The 18,006-nt window shown below is 49.5% G+C and overlaps 1 protein-coding gene across 1 annotated transcript; it reads left to right on the forward strand.

The window, feature by feature from the left end:
- Window positions 1-7,423: 7,423 nt before the first annotated feature.
- On the forward strand, window positions 7,424-18,006 carry LOC131818135 (zinc finger protein 345-like). The gene is given in 4 exon segments (XM_059152259.1): window positions 7,424-7,664; window positions 10,191-10,317; window positions 14,915-17,151; window positions 17,153-18,006. Coding segments are annotated over 4 exon segments (2,496 nt in total). The 5' UTR covers window positions 7,424-7,631; the 3' UTR covers window positions 17,252-18,006.

Consider the following 18,006-nt stretch of genomic DNA (forward strand, 5'->3'; position numbering starts at 1 on the left):
CCCAGAGTGGTGGTGTGTTACATCAGTTCTAGCTAGTAGGGTCTCCTCAGATCCACATCTGGGTTTTGTGGTCTGGGTGCCAGGAAGCTGTGTGTGCTCAGAGGTCACCGTGAAGAGGGAGCACTTGAGACCTTCTCCAGTGCTTGTGGAAACAAGAATATTTTTGCTTGTCCACAGCTGATAGCCCAGGCACTGTTGAGTGGAATCTCTACCCACATCCTTCACAGGAGCCTTGTGACCGGCTGTGCAGTTTCCACTTGGAACCCCCACAGGGGCAGGGGGACTGTAATTGGTAATCTAGATGATTGGGCAGTTAGGTACCTCAGAGAACACCTCAGACCCCTGATGGGGTGTATGTCTTCCAAAAGGGTATCCCCAGATGATGTGCCTGGCTGGCTGGGATCACTGTTCATAAATACTTCACATTCAGATGCATAACCTGTGTAAGAGATAGTGGTAAAATAACCCATGAATTCTGATTTGCCCTCTGGTGCTTACATGTCAAGGTGCAGGAGGAAAAAAGATAAAGACAAGGGACAATTTATCCTCCAGGGATGTAGCTTTTGTGAACTCTCCGAGCCAGCATACTTGTTGGAATCCTAAAGAACTAGCAGACACTTGTTCTGAACCACCCTCCTCTCAGGTAGTCTCCCAGATACTCCCAGCCTTTAGGGTTAAGAGCACAGATCTTACTGGAGGAGGTGGTGCAGAGTCCTTTTCTTGCCTAATATCTCCCAAAGTCCTTGAATAAACCATTTGTCCCCTAGGTCGACTTGCCATGTTTTTTTTTTTTTTTTTTTTATGATTTTATTTATTTGATGGAGAGGAAGGGGAAACACAAGCAGGGGGAGTGAGAGAGAGAAGCAGGCCTCCTGCTGAGCATGGAGCCTGATGTGGGGCTCTGATCCCAGGACCCTGAGATCATGACCTGAGCCGAAGGCAGAGGCTTTAACCCACTGAGCCACCCAGGCGCCCCTATAATTCCTTATGTGGATAGAGGTTTCATTTCATTTGTGCTAAAACTGAAAGGGCTGACGGGAGCCTAGGTGGCTCAGTAGGTTGATCCTCTGCCTTTGGCTCGGGTCATGATCTCAGGGTCCTGGGATTGAGACCACATTGGGCTCTCTGCTTCCCCCTCCCTGCCTGCTGCTCTCCCTACTTGTGATCTATCTCTCTCCAAGAAATAGAATCTTTAAAAAGGAAAAAAACAACTTAAAACTAGAAAAACCTCAAAGCACAGCGGTTAGTCACAGGTGACTGTGAACATTGTCCTGAAAAGGTCAATGTGTTCACTGTTGCATTCTCTTCAGGTATGTATGAGACTTCCAGAATTTGTTCCTGACACTCCTTGAGAGGGTTACTGTACAAGACCAGTCTTTTGTTTTGTTTTGTTTTGTTTTTAAGGATTTAACTTATTATTTATTTCAGAGAGAGAGAGTGAGAGGGAGCACAAGCAGGGGGAGTGGGAGAGGAAGAATCAGGCTTCCCACACAGCAGGGAGCTAATGCCCCGCTCCATCCCAGGACCCTAGGATCATGACCTGTGCCAAAGGCTGACATTTACTGACTGAGCCACCCAGGCATCCCTGTCAGCCCCCTTCTTTTTTTAATATTTTATTTATTTATTTGACATACAGAGATCACAAGTAGGCAGAGAGGCAGAGAAAGGGGGGAAGCAGGCTCCCCGTTGAGCACAAGGCCTGATGCAGGGCTTGATCCGAGGACCCCGGAATCACAACCTGAGCCAAAGGCAGAGGCTTTAACCCATTGAGACACCCAGGCGCCCTATTGTCAGCACTTTTTTTTTTTTTTTTTTATTTGTTTATTTGACAGACAGAGATCATAAGTAGGCAGAGAGGCAGAGAGAGAGAGAGAGAGGGAAGCAGGCTCCCTGCTGAGCAGAGAGCCCGATGCGGGACTCGATCCCAGGACCCTGAGATCATGACCTGAGCCGAAGGCAGCGGCTTAACCCACTGAGCCACCCAGGCGCCCCTGTCAGCACTTTTAATATGTGTGCATTGGTATATTGTAATTGCATTTCCTGGGGATTTCTGCCTTTCAGCCTCGTTTCATGTGTTTCTTTAACACATGTATGTTTTCTTTGGTACAATTTCTGTTTTCATCAGTGCTGTTTTTCTTTTCCTATGAGTTATGACTACTTCCTTTTCCTTTAGAAATACGACATGCATAACAATGAAGATATACGTTGGAATTTTCCTCATTTGCATACGGTGAGAAATTTCTCCATGGATTCTTAGTCATCCTGGAAGGCTATTTCCTCATTTTTCCCCTCAGATCCTTTGTGTCCTGCCCAAGGTCATGGCCCCAAACACCTTACCACATTTAAGTCCAGGGTGCATTCCTACTGTTACGGGAAGCCTGTGCAAAGTCTAGGCATTCAGAAATAGAAAAATGCATCCCTGCTTTGTGCTGCTTGCCGATTTCCAAAGTATAAATTCTGCCACTCTGGGAGCAGGATGTGCCCAGAGAAGGTACTGAAGGACGAAGTGGGTGTTTGGGGGAAAACTAACCTTTGGCATATGCAGGCAGGAGACTTCACAACACTGGGCAGACAGCAGCTGTGCGGGCTGGGAGCTGGCTGAAGGTCTGCAGCAGCCTCACAGGCAGGAGACGTTAACCCTGAAGGGTCAGAGGGGAGGCACGTCTCCGAACACCCTGACTGGTTACTGAAGACCCAGCTGGTCTCACCTTGGAGCGACAAGCTTGTGTCCACCCTCTCAGTTCAGAGTCGCTTCCTCCGATCCCACCCAGTACACTGGAAGGTTTTCCTGCGCAGGTGATTCCCCCCAAGTGATTTATTTCCTTCTCTCTTGGTAGGAGTCAACTCCTCAAAAAACAGCTGACTGGGGGAGACTGAAGGGACAGTAGGGCCACCTCTGGCAGCTGCCTGGCCTAAAGGGACTGGGAGCCAGGTTAAGCGAGACCTTACCCAGAGGACTGGGATCAGTGCTGGCCTTCCTCTGTGCCGGAAGGACAGGAACAGGGTTTCTACCTGAAGGAAGAGCGTCCCCAGGTCAGGCGAGTTCATGTGGGAATGCAGGGGGTCGAGGATGCTGGGTGGGAGGGCATGTGTGGTGCGGGGACAGGGGAGCACCTGCAGGAGGGTGACACAGCTGGAGATGGTTCAGGAAGGACCCTCTGCGCTGAGTCCCTTTCTTCCTCTGGAGCTGATGTTCCTACTTTTGGATCCCGAAGGTAATGCCCCGCCCAGAGCTCCGGTGGTTGTGTCCAGGTATGAGACATAGCACGGTCCGGAGATGAGTCTGCAATTCCTCCCACGTGGACCAGCATGTCTGCTGGCGCCTTCTGGTACCGATGAGGTGTAGAAGTCTGGACTAATCTCTTGCAGATTAAGTTGACCACGAATATCTTTAGGGGAAAAAACCTCAACAAATTATGGGCGGTCAACAAATGGGACTTTGTTATACTGATGGTGCAGGGGCGGGGGAGATGCAAAAGAATCTAGCCTGGGGGTCCCAAGCAGAGTAGGTTTGGCCACTCCCTGCAGAGAAAGCAGAGGCGGTAAAGCAGAAAGGCATCTCAGCAAGCCCAGCACAGAGAAGACAATAGCCAAACCGCTCAAAGATTGTCTCCAATGTGCCGAGATCGCTTCCATGTTTAGAGAAGGAGAACGGGAGGCTAAGGTGGGTGGGTACATGCGGGTAGTCAGTGAAGGTCAAGTAGATCAAAGTCCTGGAGTCAGTCAATGGTGGGGACTTGCTGGCTCAGGGCAATCCTTAGAGCGAGGCATGGTGGTTTTGACTCCCATTTGGGGCTGCCTTGCCAGCAGGGTCTTCTGTCTGAGTCAAGAGACAAGCTGGAAAGAAGCGTAAGACTTGAAAGTCTGAGATCAAAACCGGGGCAGCCGAGGTCCTCTCTTTGTCCTAAGGAAAGCAGTGTGTATGGGTGAAGCCACCTTGGGCCCTCCAGCCAACCTAGTAACCCTGAAGGTTTAACAAGCGCCCTATGCTTCCATGATGGACTAACCTCTCTCTGTTCATCTACAGGTCATGCTCTCTCTCCTGGAAAGAGCTGAGCATTGTGCATGCCACAAAGCAGAACGGAGCCTTCTGGGCGACCCGTAGACACTAAGGAAGGAGACCCTTTGTACAGCTGCCCAGCACTGTGGTAACGTGTGTAGCTGCACCATGGAGTGTGCGTGTAGTGCAGAAACGTTTCAGACCTCTGTCCTCCCTTTGCTGGTTAACTGCCCGAAGCTTTTTATTTTTTGTTTTTGTTTTTTAAAGGTTTTTATGTATCTGACAGAGAGAGAGTACAAGTAGGCAGAGTGATAGGCAGAGGGAGAGGGCAAGGGACTACCACTGAGCAAGGAGCCTGACATGGCACTGGATACCAAGACCCTGGCATCATGACCTGAACTGAAGGCAGCTGCTTAACCCCGTGAGCCACCCAGGCGTCCCTGCCCTAAGCTTTAAAAACCCAAGTGTGAGTGAGGCAGAAAGGTTGGAGTTGGCCTCTGCAACAGGAGTCCACCTTCTTCCCAGCCTAGTGATGAAAACTCATATTCCTTTCCCATGAACATTTTCTGTGCTCATCAAAGAGTCGTAATCCCCCATAGGAGAAAAACAGACATTTTAGACATTAACTTTTTCAGGAGAGAGAGAAATGTGTGCTGGAACATTTCACAGCCTAGGTCATGAAATCCTGTAGTTGTAGAGGAGATTCTCGTGAATCACAAGAATACTAGGTGCCCCATCCACAGGATCCAGAGGAAGGAGATGGAATGTTTTCATGTGTTCCCTTGTGACATGGAAACTGGTTAATGCAAAAAGGGGGTAATTTTGGAGCTCCTCTCCAAAAGTCTGAGTCCATAGGTCTCAGTCGTGGGCAGAAAATCACCATTTCTAATGAGTTGAGGTGATGCTGATGGGGAGGTCAGTGCAGTGACGACACAGTGGAAGGAGGTTTCCAGGGAAGATGACACTGTCTCACTCCAGGCCCTGGTAGAGGGCGGCTGTGGTGGTACAGATTGGGGAGCGGCAGAGTGAAGGGTGCTAGTGCACAGCTGCTGAGTGCCTCTGCAGTGAGCCAAGCAGGCTGAAGCCTTAAAGGACTAGAATTCCAGGGACCCGACTGCTGAAGGCTCCACAGGAAGCCACCTAGAGCCACCTGCCCCTTTTGCTTCCAACTCCAAATCCAGAAGGAGCCCATTAGACTCAGGTGGCTCCCTGCCCTAGCCACTACTTGAGCAAACTGAAGCCAAACCGGGACCAAATTCTCGTAAAAGCCTCCAGGGAAAGAAGCGGAAATGGAAGCTAAGGACAGGCCACCACAAGCAGGAAGTAGGCTGTCTGAATTGGGCGGTTCCGTACGTTACAGCCAATCATATAACATTCTTGCTTGGATTCCTTCAATTGGTCTAGAACAGCGTTTCCCCTAATTTTGTTTGGTGCTGCCTGAATGGATTTGCTGTTTGCTCAAATAAACTGTTTGGGGGAACAAATTATTTTTGGTGCCATAAAGGTGATTTTCTTTAAGCACGTGGAAAGGACAGGTGGGGAGAAAGAGCTGCCATTTGGAAATTTTAATGCAGCTCAGTTTATCCTTTAACAGAACTAACAAAGACCCACATGACTCATCTCTGCTCAGTCGTGTTCTTAGGGCAACAGCTTGGTTTGTCCTCAGTGTAATGCTATAGCCTGTCCCCCTTCTCACGAAATACCCTCTCCTTGTTCGGACTGAACTGAAGGCAAGCTGAGGACAAAGCCGAAGGTGACTCTCCCACCATGGGATATATGTGACATTTCTCATGCTTCCCGGTTGCCCTACAGGAAGAATAAATGGCAAGAGAGCTCACAATCCTGCAAGGCCTGAGTCTCCCTTGGTTACAGAACCCTTAGTAATTTAGTAGAACAAAGTATTTCTCTCAATGTTTCAGCTTTCAGTAGAGAACTCATATACAATTAAATGTCCTTGTATTCTGCAGCCCTTTGACAGATACTTTAAGCAGGCCAAATGTAATGTTCTTCCAGGAAGCTCCCAACTCTCTTACTGTTAATGCCTCACTAGAGGTGTAAACAACCTTAACTTGACGGTGGCAAGTCTTCGGTAACATATCAAAGTACTTTCAACACCTCCCTTTTCCTTACCTCCCCCAACCCCAGAGAATGAAATTAGCCACTGCTCAGAACCCTAGGCAGCAGCTCCGTCTAGCCTCGGGTGCTGTCCCTGTGCAATAATAAACCCCCACTTGTCTTCAAACACATCTCAAGAATTCTTTCTTGTTCATCGCCTCTGGATTCCAACATACTGAATCTCTCTTTTATTCCAAAACCACATGACTTGATCATCACACCCGGCACATTTTAACGTATACTTTGTATTTCTTCCTTCATGTTTCCTGTCCTTTGAACATAGTAAAACCTACAAGAAGGCAGGACTTTAGTCTTCTGCTGGCATATCTCCTAACACCTACGCAGAGTTCCTGAAAACCTAGAATGAGTCAGTGCACATTTGTTAGACAATGAATAAAGATGACATTTGCGTTTATCTTTCCTTTTAACTTATCAGGGGGCCCTAAATGTGCTCTTTACTTTTCCCTCCAAAGTACTGTTAATTAGTAAAGGAAGCCACATTTAAAATGAAGTCAGTTGGCCACAAATGGAAAGCACTTTCACAGGGAGGACATGGATAATCACCAAGAGGAAGAAAGATACTTTTTATCTTGATGAGAATGTATGCTTTCTTGGTAGGATTTTCAATCTCCTTAAAAAAAAAAAAAAAAAAAAAAAGATGATTTCTATTGTCCTAGCAAAGACACACTAACCTTGACAAGCAGCCGATGAAACACCCCGACCTCTCTTTTCTTGAATGACTTTTTTTTTTTTAAAGCTTTTATTTATTTGACAGACAGATCACAAGTAGGCAGGGAGGCAGGCAGAGAGAGAGAGAGGGAAGCAAGCTCCCTGCCTAGCAAAGAGCCCAATGTGGGACCTGATCCCAGGACTCTGGGATCATGACCTGAGCCGAAGGCAGAGGCTTAACCCACTGAGCACCCAGGCGCCCCTCTTGAATGACCTTTAGTTGAGAGCCACGGTTTCTAATCTCCTTCATCCTTATGTTTCAGGAATGACAAATGACACATTTTGATATAAACAGCCTCACAACATCCAGGCACATTAGTTTACCACGGCGACATGCTTTTTTTGATTCTGTCTTTTCCTAGACTTGCGAAGCCTTCTGCGAAAAGGTCTCTGAGGTGACAATCCTGTTTCAGCTTCTCCTGACGTGAAGGGACACCTAAGGTTCCAAAATCTAGGGTGTGCCACACCCTCTCTGAGACCGCCTGAAGAGAGAGAGCGCCACCCCACCCGGAAGAGCGTAACGCTTGACGACGCAGCGATGAGCCAATGAGGGCCGCGAACACGGCATAATTAGTCGTGCGCATCCGCTGCGGGCGGGACTTCCGGCCTGGTCCCCGCTGCGGGGTTGTAGTCCCAGTTTAGGTCTGTTTATCTCATCGGGTTCGGGATTGCGGGTCGGGATCGTGGTAACTGACGCTGAAGACGCGAGTAGCGGCGCCTCCTCGCCGCACACAGTTGAGCCCGGGTGTCCACTACCCTCCGGCCCGCTGCTGGCCCGCCGAGTCCGATGGCGGCGGTCGTGCCCAAGGACCCGTCTGAGGTAAACGCTCATCCTGCGGGCCCTCCCGCCGACCCCTACCCAGACCCCGAAGGCCCGAGCGCGGGGCGCCTGCTCGAGGCCCTGCGGCCCAGGCCCGGGTGTCCGGGACAAGGAGGCGCCGGTGGGCGGGGGCCCGTGTGGGAGCGCCGGCGGGCTGCTTGCGGGCGCGGGTCCGGGCTGACCGGCAGCCGGGACGGGGGCTGCAGGGGGCCCGCGCCACCAACGGGGGACGGCGCGGCTGCATTGGTTCTGTCAGGAGCAGGGTGCGGCGCGGCGGGTGAGGCCGGCGCTGTCCCTGCCTGCCGAAGCCATGTCTGCTGGCGGTGAGGGGAGGTGGTCTAACCCGGGTGTCAGAGGGCTTTCTTGGGCCGCGGAGAAGCGCCGCCGCCGCCGGGGGTGAACGCGCAGACAGGGCGCGTAGCAGGAGAGACTCGCTGGTAGTGGCCCGACCGCCCCCTTGTCCGCTCTGGATGTTGGAGAACCTCGGAGAAGTGCTGAGGCGAATTGTGCGTGTCGCAGAGGAGAATTGAACGGGGGGAGTGAGGGGAACCTCGGGGCTTTTGGTCGGTGACGCTTGAAGAGAAAAACTGCAGATTTTACCGCAGAGATGTTGTTTCTGTGGGAGCGACAGGGAACAGCGTTCGGGACCGAAGAAGCCGAGTCAAAGCCGTAGCCAGTGTGGAGAAGAGAGAGGTCGTCTTTTTTTTTTTTTTTTTTTTTAATTTATTTTTATTTAAAGGAAAGGAGTGAAAGGTGTTATGAATTCCAAGCCCAGGAGACTACACTACTTAAGGTTCAAGTATAGTGGCTTCTCATTGGCTGAGCTCTTGGGTGGGGCCATCATGAAAAGGCTGTCTTTGGGCGGGGGTAGTGAAGTAGTATCCCCAAATAAGTTCAAGTCCATCTCTTTCTGTGGGACCCGCAGGTGATACCACCCACTATGGTAGTGTTTGAGCTGCCCCCAGTGCAACCTCCCGACCCCAATTTAGGAAGATTGCCCCTCATTAATTTTCACAGTTCTAGCAGCTGAAGGGAGGGAAAGTCCCATCAACCTGATGGAAGTTAACAGTAAGTTGCTTATCTTTGGGAGTGTCCGAACGTGTTTTCACAGTGTTAGGTGACTTAGGTGTTTCAGAAAATGGTAAGTGATGGCATCAAGTGGGCAGCTGGACAGGAAATTTTGGGAAACTGGGGGAAAGATTCATGATGGAGAGTTTGAAAAGTGATGGCTGCTGTGTGGACCAGGGTGGAGACTGGGATCACATTTGGGAAGGGAACGCAGAGTGTCATGGCAATGCTCCTAGTAGGTCAGAGGGACCTAGTAACATGTGCTGAAGAGTGGTTTTCCTGCTCAACTCGTGGTCGGGGTTGCTGGGCGTTGTGAACACAGGTGAAGGAGAGAGGCAGTGATCTGGCAGTTACATGGACAAGCCTTCCGTGGGATGCTGGGACAAGTGATAGCTGAGGACATGGGGGGGGTGCTTGTTTGTTTGTTTGTTTGTTTAAGTAGGCTCCATTCCCAGTGTGGAGCCCAACAGGAGTCTTGAACTCAGGACTATGAGATGAAGAGTGAGATGCTGAACCCATTTAGCCACCCAGGCGGCCCCTCCTGCGAGTATTTAAGAGGCTGGAGCTGCTCTCTCTTCAGTGTTCTAGGACTTCACCGGAATTTTGTGGTCAGCTTTTATGGTATCCGGAGTGTTTCGGAGTCTTCCTGCCAGAAACGGTCTGGGGCAAATGTCATTTTTGCTTTTCTGTGCCTGGCAGAGAGGTCCTTAGGGCTGGTTGTTTTCAGAAAGGTCCAGTAGTGGATGGTTGGTTCCCAACTGTGGAGGGCCAGCATGGGTAGTAGGGGAGTAGAAGACGGTGTAGGAGGATCCTAGGTAGACAGTGGTTGTGAGTGTCGTGCTGCAGGGAGGATTAGAGGCAGGTGAGGAGGCCTCTCAGCAGCATTTGAGGCTTTCCCTCAGTTGGGATCCTTGGGAGTACTGGGGTGGTAGTTGGAACCTGTTTCAGTTTGTCACATAATCCTTTGGTTGTCATGTGACAAGGACAAGTGTGAGTCAAGGGAGAGTCCTTTGGAAGGTGTGGGCTTTCATCTGTGGGGTCTGAAGACATGAGAGAGGTACAGTCTACAGAATCATGTAGACCTGGAGAGGAAGTGTGAGCTAAGGGCCTCAGGGTCCTGGTATTGAAGACTTCCTGGCAGAGCAGAGCCTGTAATTGGCTGTCTTGAGGGAACACCGTGGGAGACTCCATGAGAATATCCTGGCAGGGGTTTGGGACTTGCAGGCCAAACCCAGAGCTTAGATTGCTTCCATGTGTCCCCTGTGTGTTATCGCTGAGCACTGAACAGTGATTGGTGGGAAGGTGAGAGGAGAGCAGCGTTAGAGGCACCAGGACCTGGTATTATCTGAGGAGGGGAGCTGGGCTGGCAGGAGAGACCGGGGTGGGTGTGTGGGTTGCAACGCTGGTGGGTTCTCAGAGAAAGAATGCTCAGGGTTCCATGTTTTCCTTTCATGGTAGTGTGGTGTGACCTTTGAGGACGTGGCCGTGTACTTCTCCTGGAAGGAGTGGAGGCTTCTTGATGAGGCTCAGAGACGGCTGTACCACCATGTGATGCTGGAGAACTTTGCACTTGTATCGTCACTGGGTAAGGCCCTCGGCGTCCCCTTGACCTGCCCTGGACTCTGTACCCTGCGGACTCCCCTCCTCCATTCTTCAGGGGAGGGTTTGTCCTTCTCTGGTGTGGACTATGTTCACTGCGTGCTTCCCCAGATTTCTGGGCAGTTGCTTTTGTTGCTGGCCCTGAGTTGTTGGTGTGCCCTTCTGTCTGCCCACAACCCCAGTACCCGCTGTGCTGAGCCCTGACAGGGTAGGATCGCAGGTCAGTGGTCCTGCACTGAGGCTGATGGAATGCACCTTGCTTGCCCTCTCCCTGGCTGGCACCCTGTATCTAGGTCCGTGACTCATCGATGGCCTAGGTTTTGACCTCTCCCTTAGGTGACATTTCCCTGTGCCTGCCTGTGCCTGAAATTGGAGGCATTGGTATGCGCACTGCTGTAGTGGACCGTGGGCCGTTTCTCAAGAAGGTCCTGTGTGGATCTTTCTATAATGTTTACATCTGTTCTTCTCCCTGGCTGCCTCCATTCATGTTTGTGAGGTATGATGGACAAATCAAATCTGTGACTGAAAGTGTTACATAATGATTTCATGTAGTTCAGCATTATCAAGTTCTTACCAAAATGAAGTGAATCAGTATAGCCATCACTTGGCATCAGTACTTTTCTTGTGCTGGTGAGAAATCGGAAGATCAACCCTCTGAGCAAATTTCAGCGCTACAGTGCAGTATTAACTGTAGTCAGTGTGCCCTATGTTAGTTCCTCAGAAGTGAATCCTTTTGTCGTTGAACGTGTGTCTCCCTGACCATCCTCTGCCCTCCTTCTCACATGCACAAGTGCTGTCTCAGTCTCTCTTTCCCAAATAAATGGGTCCTTTTCTTTTCTCAAAAGTAAAGAGGACATACCTGTAAATAATGCCATACAGTATTGTCTTTTTTGCATAATGATTTCACGTGGCATAATGTTCTTCACATTGAGGCAGGTGGCACTGTGTAGCCATGTTGTGGCAGTGAGTCTGCTGCCTTTTTTATTCATTTTATTGTCTTTTTTAAAAAAGATTTTATTTATTTATTTATCAGAGATAGAGAGGAGTGAGAGTGAGCACAAGAAGCAGAGTGGCAGGCAGAGCAGAGGGAGAAGCAGGCTCCCTGCCGAACAAGGAGCCTGATGTGGGACTTGATCCCAGGACGCGGGGTTTAGTACCTAAGCCGAAGGCAGCCACTTAACCAACTGAGCCAACCAGGCATCCCATTTTTTATTGTCTTATTTTATTTATTTATACATGTATGTTTTTTAGATTTTATTTAGTTATTTGAGAGAGAAACGTAGAGAGTGGGAGTGAGGAGGTCAGAGGGAGAAGCAGACTTCCCCTGGAGCTAGGTGCCGGGTATGGGACTTGATCCCGGAACTCTGGGATCATGAATTGACCTGAAGGCAATTGCTTAACCAGCTGAGCCACCCAGGCACCCTGTTGCCTCTTTTATATGTGAGATTTCCTGCATGCGTGTGTTCAGTAAACGTTCCTTTCCCCACTTTTTAGATTGATTGATTGATTGATTATACAAGGGGAGAGAGAGCATGCCCATAGAAGGAGGGGGAGTGACAGGCAGAGGGAGAAGCAGGCTCCCCGCTGAGCAAGGAGCTCAGTGTGGGACTGGATTCCAGGACCCTAGAGTCATGACCTGAGTCAAAGGCAGACACTTAACGGACTGAGCCACTCAGGCGTCCCATATTTCCAAAATGTTGTTTGTCACCTTACTATTTTGCTTAGTAATTTTACATTTTTCTGTTGATCTCTACACCCCCTGTGGGGTTAGAACTCACCACTCCGTGATCCCTAGTCGCATGCTCTACGTGCTGAGCCTGGCAGTCCCCCCATAATATTCGTTGTCACTTTAAGCCTTGACACAGACTGAAAGATGTTGCTGTTGTGGGTGTTGTGAACGGTCCTGCAGTGGATATGGACATGCAGGTAGTTTGTGCAGATAGTGGTTTTGTTGCCTTGGGATACACACATAGCTAGAAATGGCAGTGGTGGGGCATAGGGTAGTTCAGTTTTCCCGTTTCTGTGTTCCATGGTGACTTCGCTAATTGATGGCCAGGAACAGCGTTCCGGGGGTTTGCTTTTCTCCATGTCCTCACCAGCCCGTCTTAGCTTTTTGGTAATCGCCGTTGTGAGAACTACGAGGTGATACGTTGTGGGGTTGGTTTTCATTTCTCTGACGATTAGTGAGTGTGAGCTCGCATTGGCGCCCGAACATCTCCTCTTCACTCTTTGGTGTGTTTCTTTGGCTCTGCTGCAACTTTTCAGTTTGGCATAGTGGTGCTTTTGCTTTCGTGACCTATGCTTTGGGTGTCCTGTTCAAAAAATCCTTGCCAGGGCTAAGATTAAAGAGGCTCTTCCGTCTCTTTTTGCCGGGAGCTTTATGGTTTCCGGTCATGGGTTTCAGTCTTGCATCAACTGCACGTGTGTTTCTGGGTACTGTGGGTGGGGATCCACCCCTACTGTTTGCATATGGGGAGTCCGGTTTCACAGCAGTGCGAGAGAGGGTATTTTTCCCTCTTGGCATAATAGTGAAAGAGTAGTGGACTGTGTGTGGCCTTCCTTATGGGCTTTTCCTTCCTCCATTCCGTTGTTCTGTTTTATTTTCTTTTTTTATTTTATTTTTTATTTTTTATTTTTTTTTTTTTTTTAAAGATTTTATTTGTTTATTTGACAGAGAGAAATCACAAGTAGATGGAGAGGCAGGCAGAGAGAGAGAGAGTAAAGCAGGCTCTCTGCTGAGCAGAGAGCCCGATGCGGGACTCGATCCCAGGACTCTGAGATCATGACCTGAGCCGAAGGCAGCGGCTTAACCCACTGAGCCACCCAGGCGCCCCCTTTTTTTAAAGATTTTCTTTATTTGACAGACAGGGATTACAAGTAGGCAGAGAGGCAGACAGAGAGAGAGGGGTAAGCAGGCTCCCTGCTGAGCAGAGAGCCCAATGCGTCACTTGATCCCAGGACCCTGAGATCATGACCAGAGCAGAAGGCAGAGGCTTTAACCCACTTAGCCACCCAGGCGCCCCTCCGTTGTTCTGTTTTTATGCCTTCACCCTATTGTTTAGCATCATCTAGCTTTGCAGTCCGGTTTTAAGTTCGAAATTGTGCGGCCTAACGATTGGATCTTCTTTCTGAAGATTCCTTGGGCTTTAGGCTTTGGTTGATTTGGTGGCAGATGTCCCAGTGTCCCCTGTGGGGCAGGACGCTGGGGGCTCTGCTGAGCAGGGACCTCAGTTGCACCTACCCTGGGGCCGGTGGAGACAGCCCAGGCCTTATTGCCCACCCATCCCCACATGTCTCTGCTGATACAATCTGCAGGGATTTTTCTGTGTGCATGTGCCCTCTCTGACGCTCCCCCGTGTACCGGTCCGTCTTAAATGGACTGTTGATCCCACCGAGGCTCATGTCATTCATGGCCACTATTGCCTTTATTTTTCTTGGAGGTAAGGATGATATCTCTCCTTCTACCTTCCTGCTGATAACAGTCCCACAGGACATTTTTCTGTGTCAACTGTGTCCTGAGTAGCTCTATGACAGTGCTGGCAGTGGGCTTGGCCTGTTTTCCATCAGTTCGTCTGTCTTCCTGGTGCGCTCTAGTTGCTCTGCTAGGGCTTCCAGGACAAGTGCCTTGTGTATCAAAGCGTGGACATGCCCCAGACATGAGCAGATGGGCTTAGAAGGAGCCTGTTCCTCATGAATGGCTGCTGGCAGCGGTGGGATATCAGGCCTGTGTTTGATCATACTGGGAACCTTTCTTTGCTCAGCCAGAGTTTGGAGCTATTGCCGATGGCCACCCCCCGTTTCTCTCTTACCTTCCTCACCGTTGACCTTTTTTTTGTCAAGTGAATTCTTTTTTTTTTTTTTTTTAAGATTTTATTTATTTATTTGACAGAGAAAGAGATATCACAAGTAGACAGAGAGGCAGGCAGAGAGAGAGAGAGGAGGAAGCAGGCTCCCTGTTGAGCAGAGAGCCCGATGCGAGGCTCAATCCCAGGACCTCGGTATCATGACCTGAGCCGAAGGCAGAGGCTTAACCTACTGAGCCACCCGGGCACCCATTTCGGGTGGATTCTACTCCTTTGGTAATTCTGTTTACTCTGTTACAGGGATAATCCCTGCATCTCGGGCGTCCAATCTCACCCATTTCTATCACTGCTTTTTCTGTGTATCTCAGCATTCACCCCCAGGCATTTTGAAATGAAATAGTCACGTTTCCTTAAACTGTCCTTGACTGCAGACCATTTCATGTGATTGGCTTGTACTCAGCCCTCTACTCAGCCAGAGGCCAGCAGCAGCAACCGTGGTACACAAACCTTTGGGCAGAAAATAAGCTGTAGACCCTGGTTCTCTTCCTTGACCTGCCCTAGTTTTCTTTCCTCCTAGTGTGTTCTCGCTAGTACGTTCACGGCTTGGCCCAGAAATGGCCTAGAAATGCCCAGTGGCCTATCCTGTAGTTGAGTTTCTTCTCTTGTGTGTGGAAAAGCATGCTATACCATCCTGTCTTGATGAGTCGGGTGCATGTGTGTGATGGGCTCACCCCCTCGCTATAGCCAGCACGTATTTCACCAGCATTTCTCTGCCTTCAGGTTGCTGCTGTGGAGCAGAGGATGAGGAGGCCCCATTTGCACAGAGCGCTTCTGTAGGCGTTTCACAGACCTGGACGCCCAGGGCTGCTCTGTCTTCCCGGAAGACCCACCCCTGTGAGATGTGCGGTCCCGTCTTGAGAGACATTTTCCACTTGGCTGAGCTCCAGGGGAAAGAAAACAGCCAGAAACGGTTGAGGTGTGGGGCCTGCGGGAAACGATTTTCTTTCAGTGTGAAGTTGGAGCAGCAGCAGCAGCAGGAGCAGCCTGCGGGAGCAAAACCATTCAGAAGCCATGTGGACAGGGCCTCTGCTGTCAAGAGCTGGGGATCCGGTGGTTTGGGAAAGCCCTTTACCTGTGGAGAGGTTGAGAAGGACTTGCTGTCTGGCTCGGGGCATCTGGAGCAAGAGGCCACTCTTAGTGGGGAGAAGCCACATTCGATCCCCCACTGCAGTGCAACGTTACTTCACAGAAGCAGTCATGGCACTTGGGGCCAATGTAAGAACGCTTTTGGTCCCAAACACACGGATACAGAGGAGCAGGGTGTCCACCTTGGTAGACAGTCCTTTGTGTGCAGTGAATGTGGGAAAACTTTCAGGTACAAATCCTTATTTGCCATACACCATAGATACCATACTAGAGCACGACATCATGAGTTTGGTCCATGTGGAAAATCCCTTGGGCAACAACCAACCCTGAATGAGCAAGGTAAGACTCAGGGAGGATCCGGGCAGTACACTTGCAGCAAATGTGGGAAATCCTTAGGCCCTGAATCTGTCTTCCTTCATCCCCAGAAATGGCACAGTGGAGTGGAGAGTTTTCTTTGCAGCGGGTGTGCAAAATCTCTTAGCGGTAGCTCAGTGTTGCTTACTCATAGTGTCCAGTCTGGAGATCGGTTGTATAAGTGTCATAGCTGTGCAAAATCTTTTCCGTCTATGTCTGCCCTCTCAGATCATGAGAGATCTCATGCAGGGCAAAGACGGTATGAATGCAGTGATTGTGGGAAATCTGTTACCAGTAGTTCTGGCCTCCGTTCTCATCAGAGAGTTCACACTGGAGAAAGGCCTTATAAATGCCATGAATGTGGGAAATCTTTTGCTGGTAGTTCTTCACTACGTTATCACCAGACAATTCACAGTGGAATTAGGCCTTACGAGTGCAGCGAATGTGGGAAATCTTTTGCTGGTAGTTTTGTCTTACGTTATCATCAGAGAGTTCACACTGGTGAAAGGCCTTATGCGTGCAGTGAATGTGGCAAGTCCTTTATCCGAAAAACTAGCCTCAGTGTACATATAAAAGTTCACTCAGGTGAAAGGCCTTATGAATGTAATGAATGTGGGAAAAATTTTACTGCTAGTTCTGCCCTCCTTCATCATCAGAGAGTTCATACTGGAGAACGGCCATTTGAGTGCTGTGAATGTGGGAAATCTTACACTGCTCGTTCTGCCCTCCGTTCTCACCAGAGACTTCACACAGGAGAAAGGCCTTATGAGTGTCGTGAATGTGGGAAATCTTTTACTTTTAGTTCTGCCCTATCTTCTCACCGGAGACTTCATACTGGGCAACGGCGTTATGAGTGCTATGAATGTGGGAAATCTTACACTGCTAGTTCTACCCTCCGTTCCCACCAGAGACTTCACACTGGAGAACGTCCTTACGAGTGCCGTGAATGTGGGAAATCTTTTACTAGTAGTTCTGCTCTCCGTTATCACCAGAGACTTCACACTGGAGAACGTCCTTTCGAGTGCCGTGAATGTGGGAAATCTTTTATCACTAGTAATCAACGTCGTTCTCACCAGAGAGTTCACAGTGGAGAGAGGCCTTATGAATGCCCTGAATGTGGCAAATCATTTCCCCGAAAAGGTAGCCTCAGTATACACAAAATGGTTCACTCAGGTGACCGGCCTTATGAGTGTAATGAATGTGGGAAATCATTTATTGCTAGTTCTGCCCTCCGTCGTCACCAGAGAGTCCACACTGGAGAAAGGCCTTATGAGTGCCATGAATGTGGGAAATCATTTACTGCTAGTTCTGCCCTCCGTTATCACCAGAGACTTCATACTGGACAAAAGCCTTATGAGTGCCGTGTATGTGGGAAATCTTTTATCACTAGTAATCAACATCGTGCTCACCAGAGTGTTCACAGCGGTGAGAGGCCTTATGAGTGCAGTGAATGTGGCAAATCCTTTCCCCGAAAAGATAGCCTCAGTGTACACAAAAAGGTTCACTCAGGTAAACGGCCTTATGAGTGTAGTGAATGTGGGAAATCATTCACTGCTAGTTCTGCCCTCCATCGTCACCAGAGACGTCACACTGGAGAAAGGCCTTAGAGTGTCGTGAATGTGGGAAATCTTTTTATTAGTCATAATGGTTTGAGACATCATTATGGCCTTCACACTGCAGGAAGGATTTAAAACAGCACAGGTGATCCTTCTTGCTTGGTGGCGTTTAGGCTGGAGGACAACCTCTGAATTGACTGTGGTTCCTTTGAATTTCCCCAGTGCAGTGATTTCCCATAAGATCCAGCCATTTGCAGAAAAATTCGGAACCTGCATAGTGCTTTCTGATGTGGGTGCAGTCACTGCAAGATGGAAGTCACTGGCAGCGTCTGGCACCTGGCAGTTCCTGGTGTGCGTACATCACCACCCCAACATGGTTAATGATGCCGGGCTGTTCACGTTCTCAACTGCTCATCCAAATTCTGGGTACCTGGAACCTCTCGTTCCATTCCCAGTTAGGGCATGGATGTGACCAGTGTTGATCCACAGTGGGCGATGTGAGTTCTGGGTGGTGACTCGCACAGGAAGGCTAAGTCCCACAGGGGTGTTTCTGGTCTCCTGATGCTTTGATGACTATTTGCAGCTTCCAGGTCACCACACAGGATTTGTGTGCCCCATGTTGCTCTGATTAATGTATCAGTAAGTGCCATGTTTGTTTAATTACCTTTGATCTTGGACATTGTGTGCACTTGAAGGGGTGGTTTGAAAGCAGCATCGGGCTCTCCCACATGAAGGAATGAGCAGATCGCATTCCATCCCATACTTGCTGTGTCTCTGAGAGGAAAATTGCTAATAAATATTGTACATATATATATA

This window comes from Mustela lutreola, chromosome 16 (assembly GCF_030435805.1).
Source record: "Mustela lutreola isolate mMusLut2 chromosome 16, mMusLut2.pri, whole genome shotgun sequence".
In the NCBI taxonomy this organism is placed as follows: Eukaryota; Metazoa; Chordata; class Mammalia; order Carnivora; family Mustelidae; genus Mustela; species Mustela lutreola.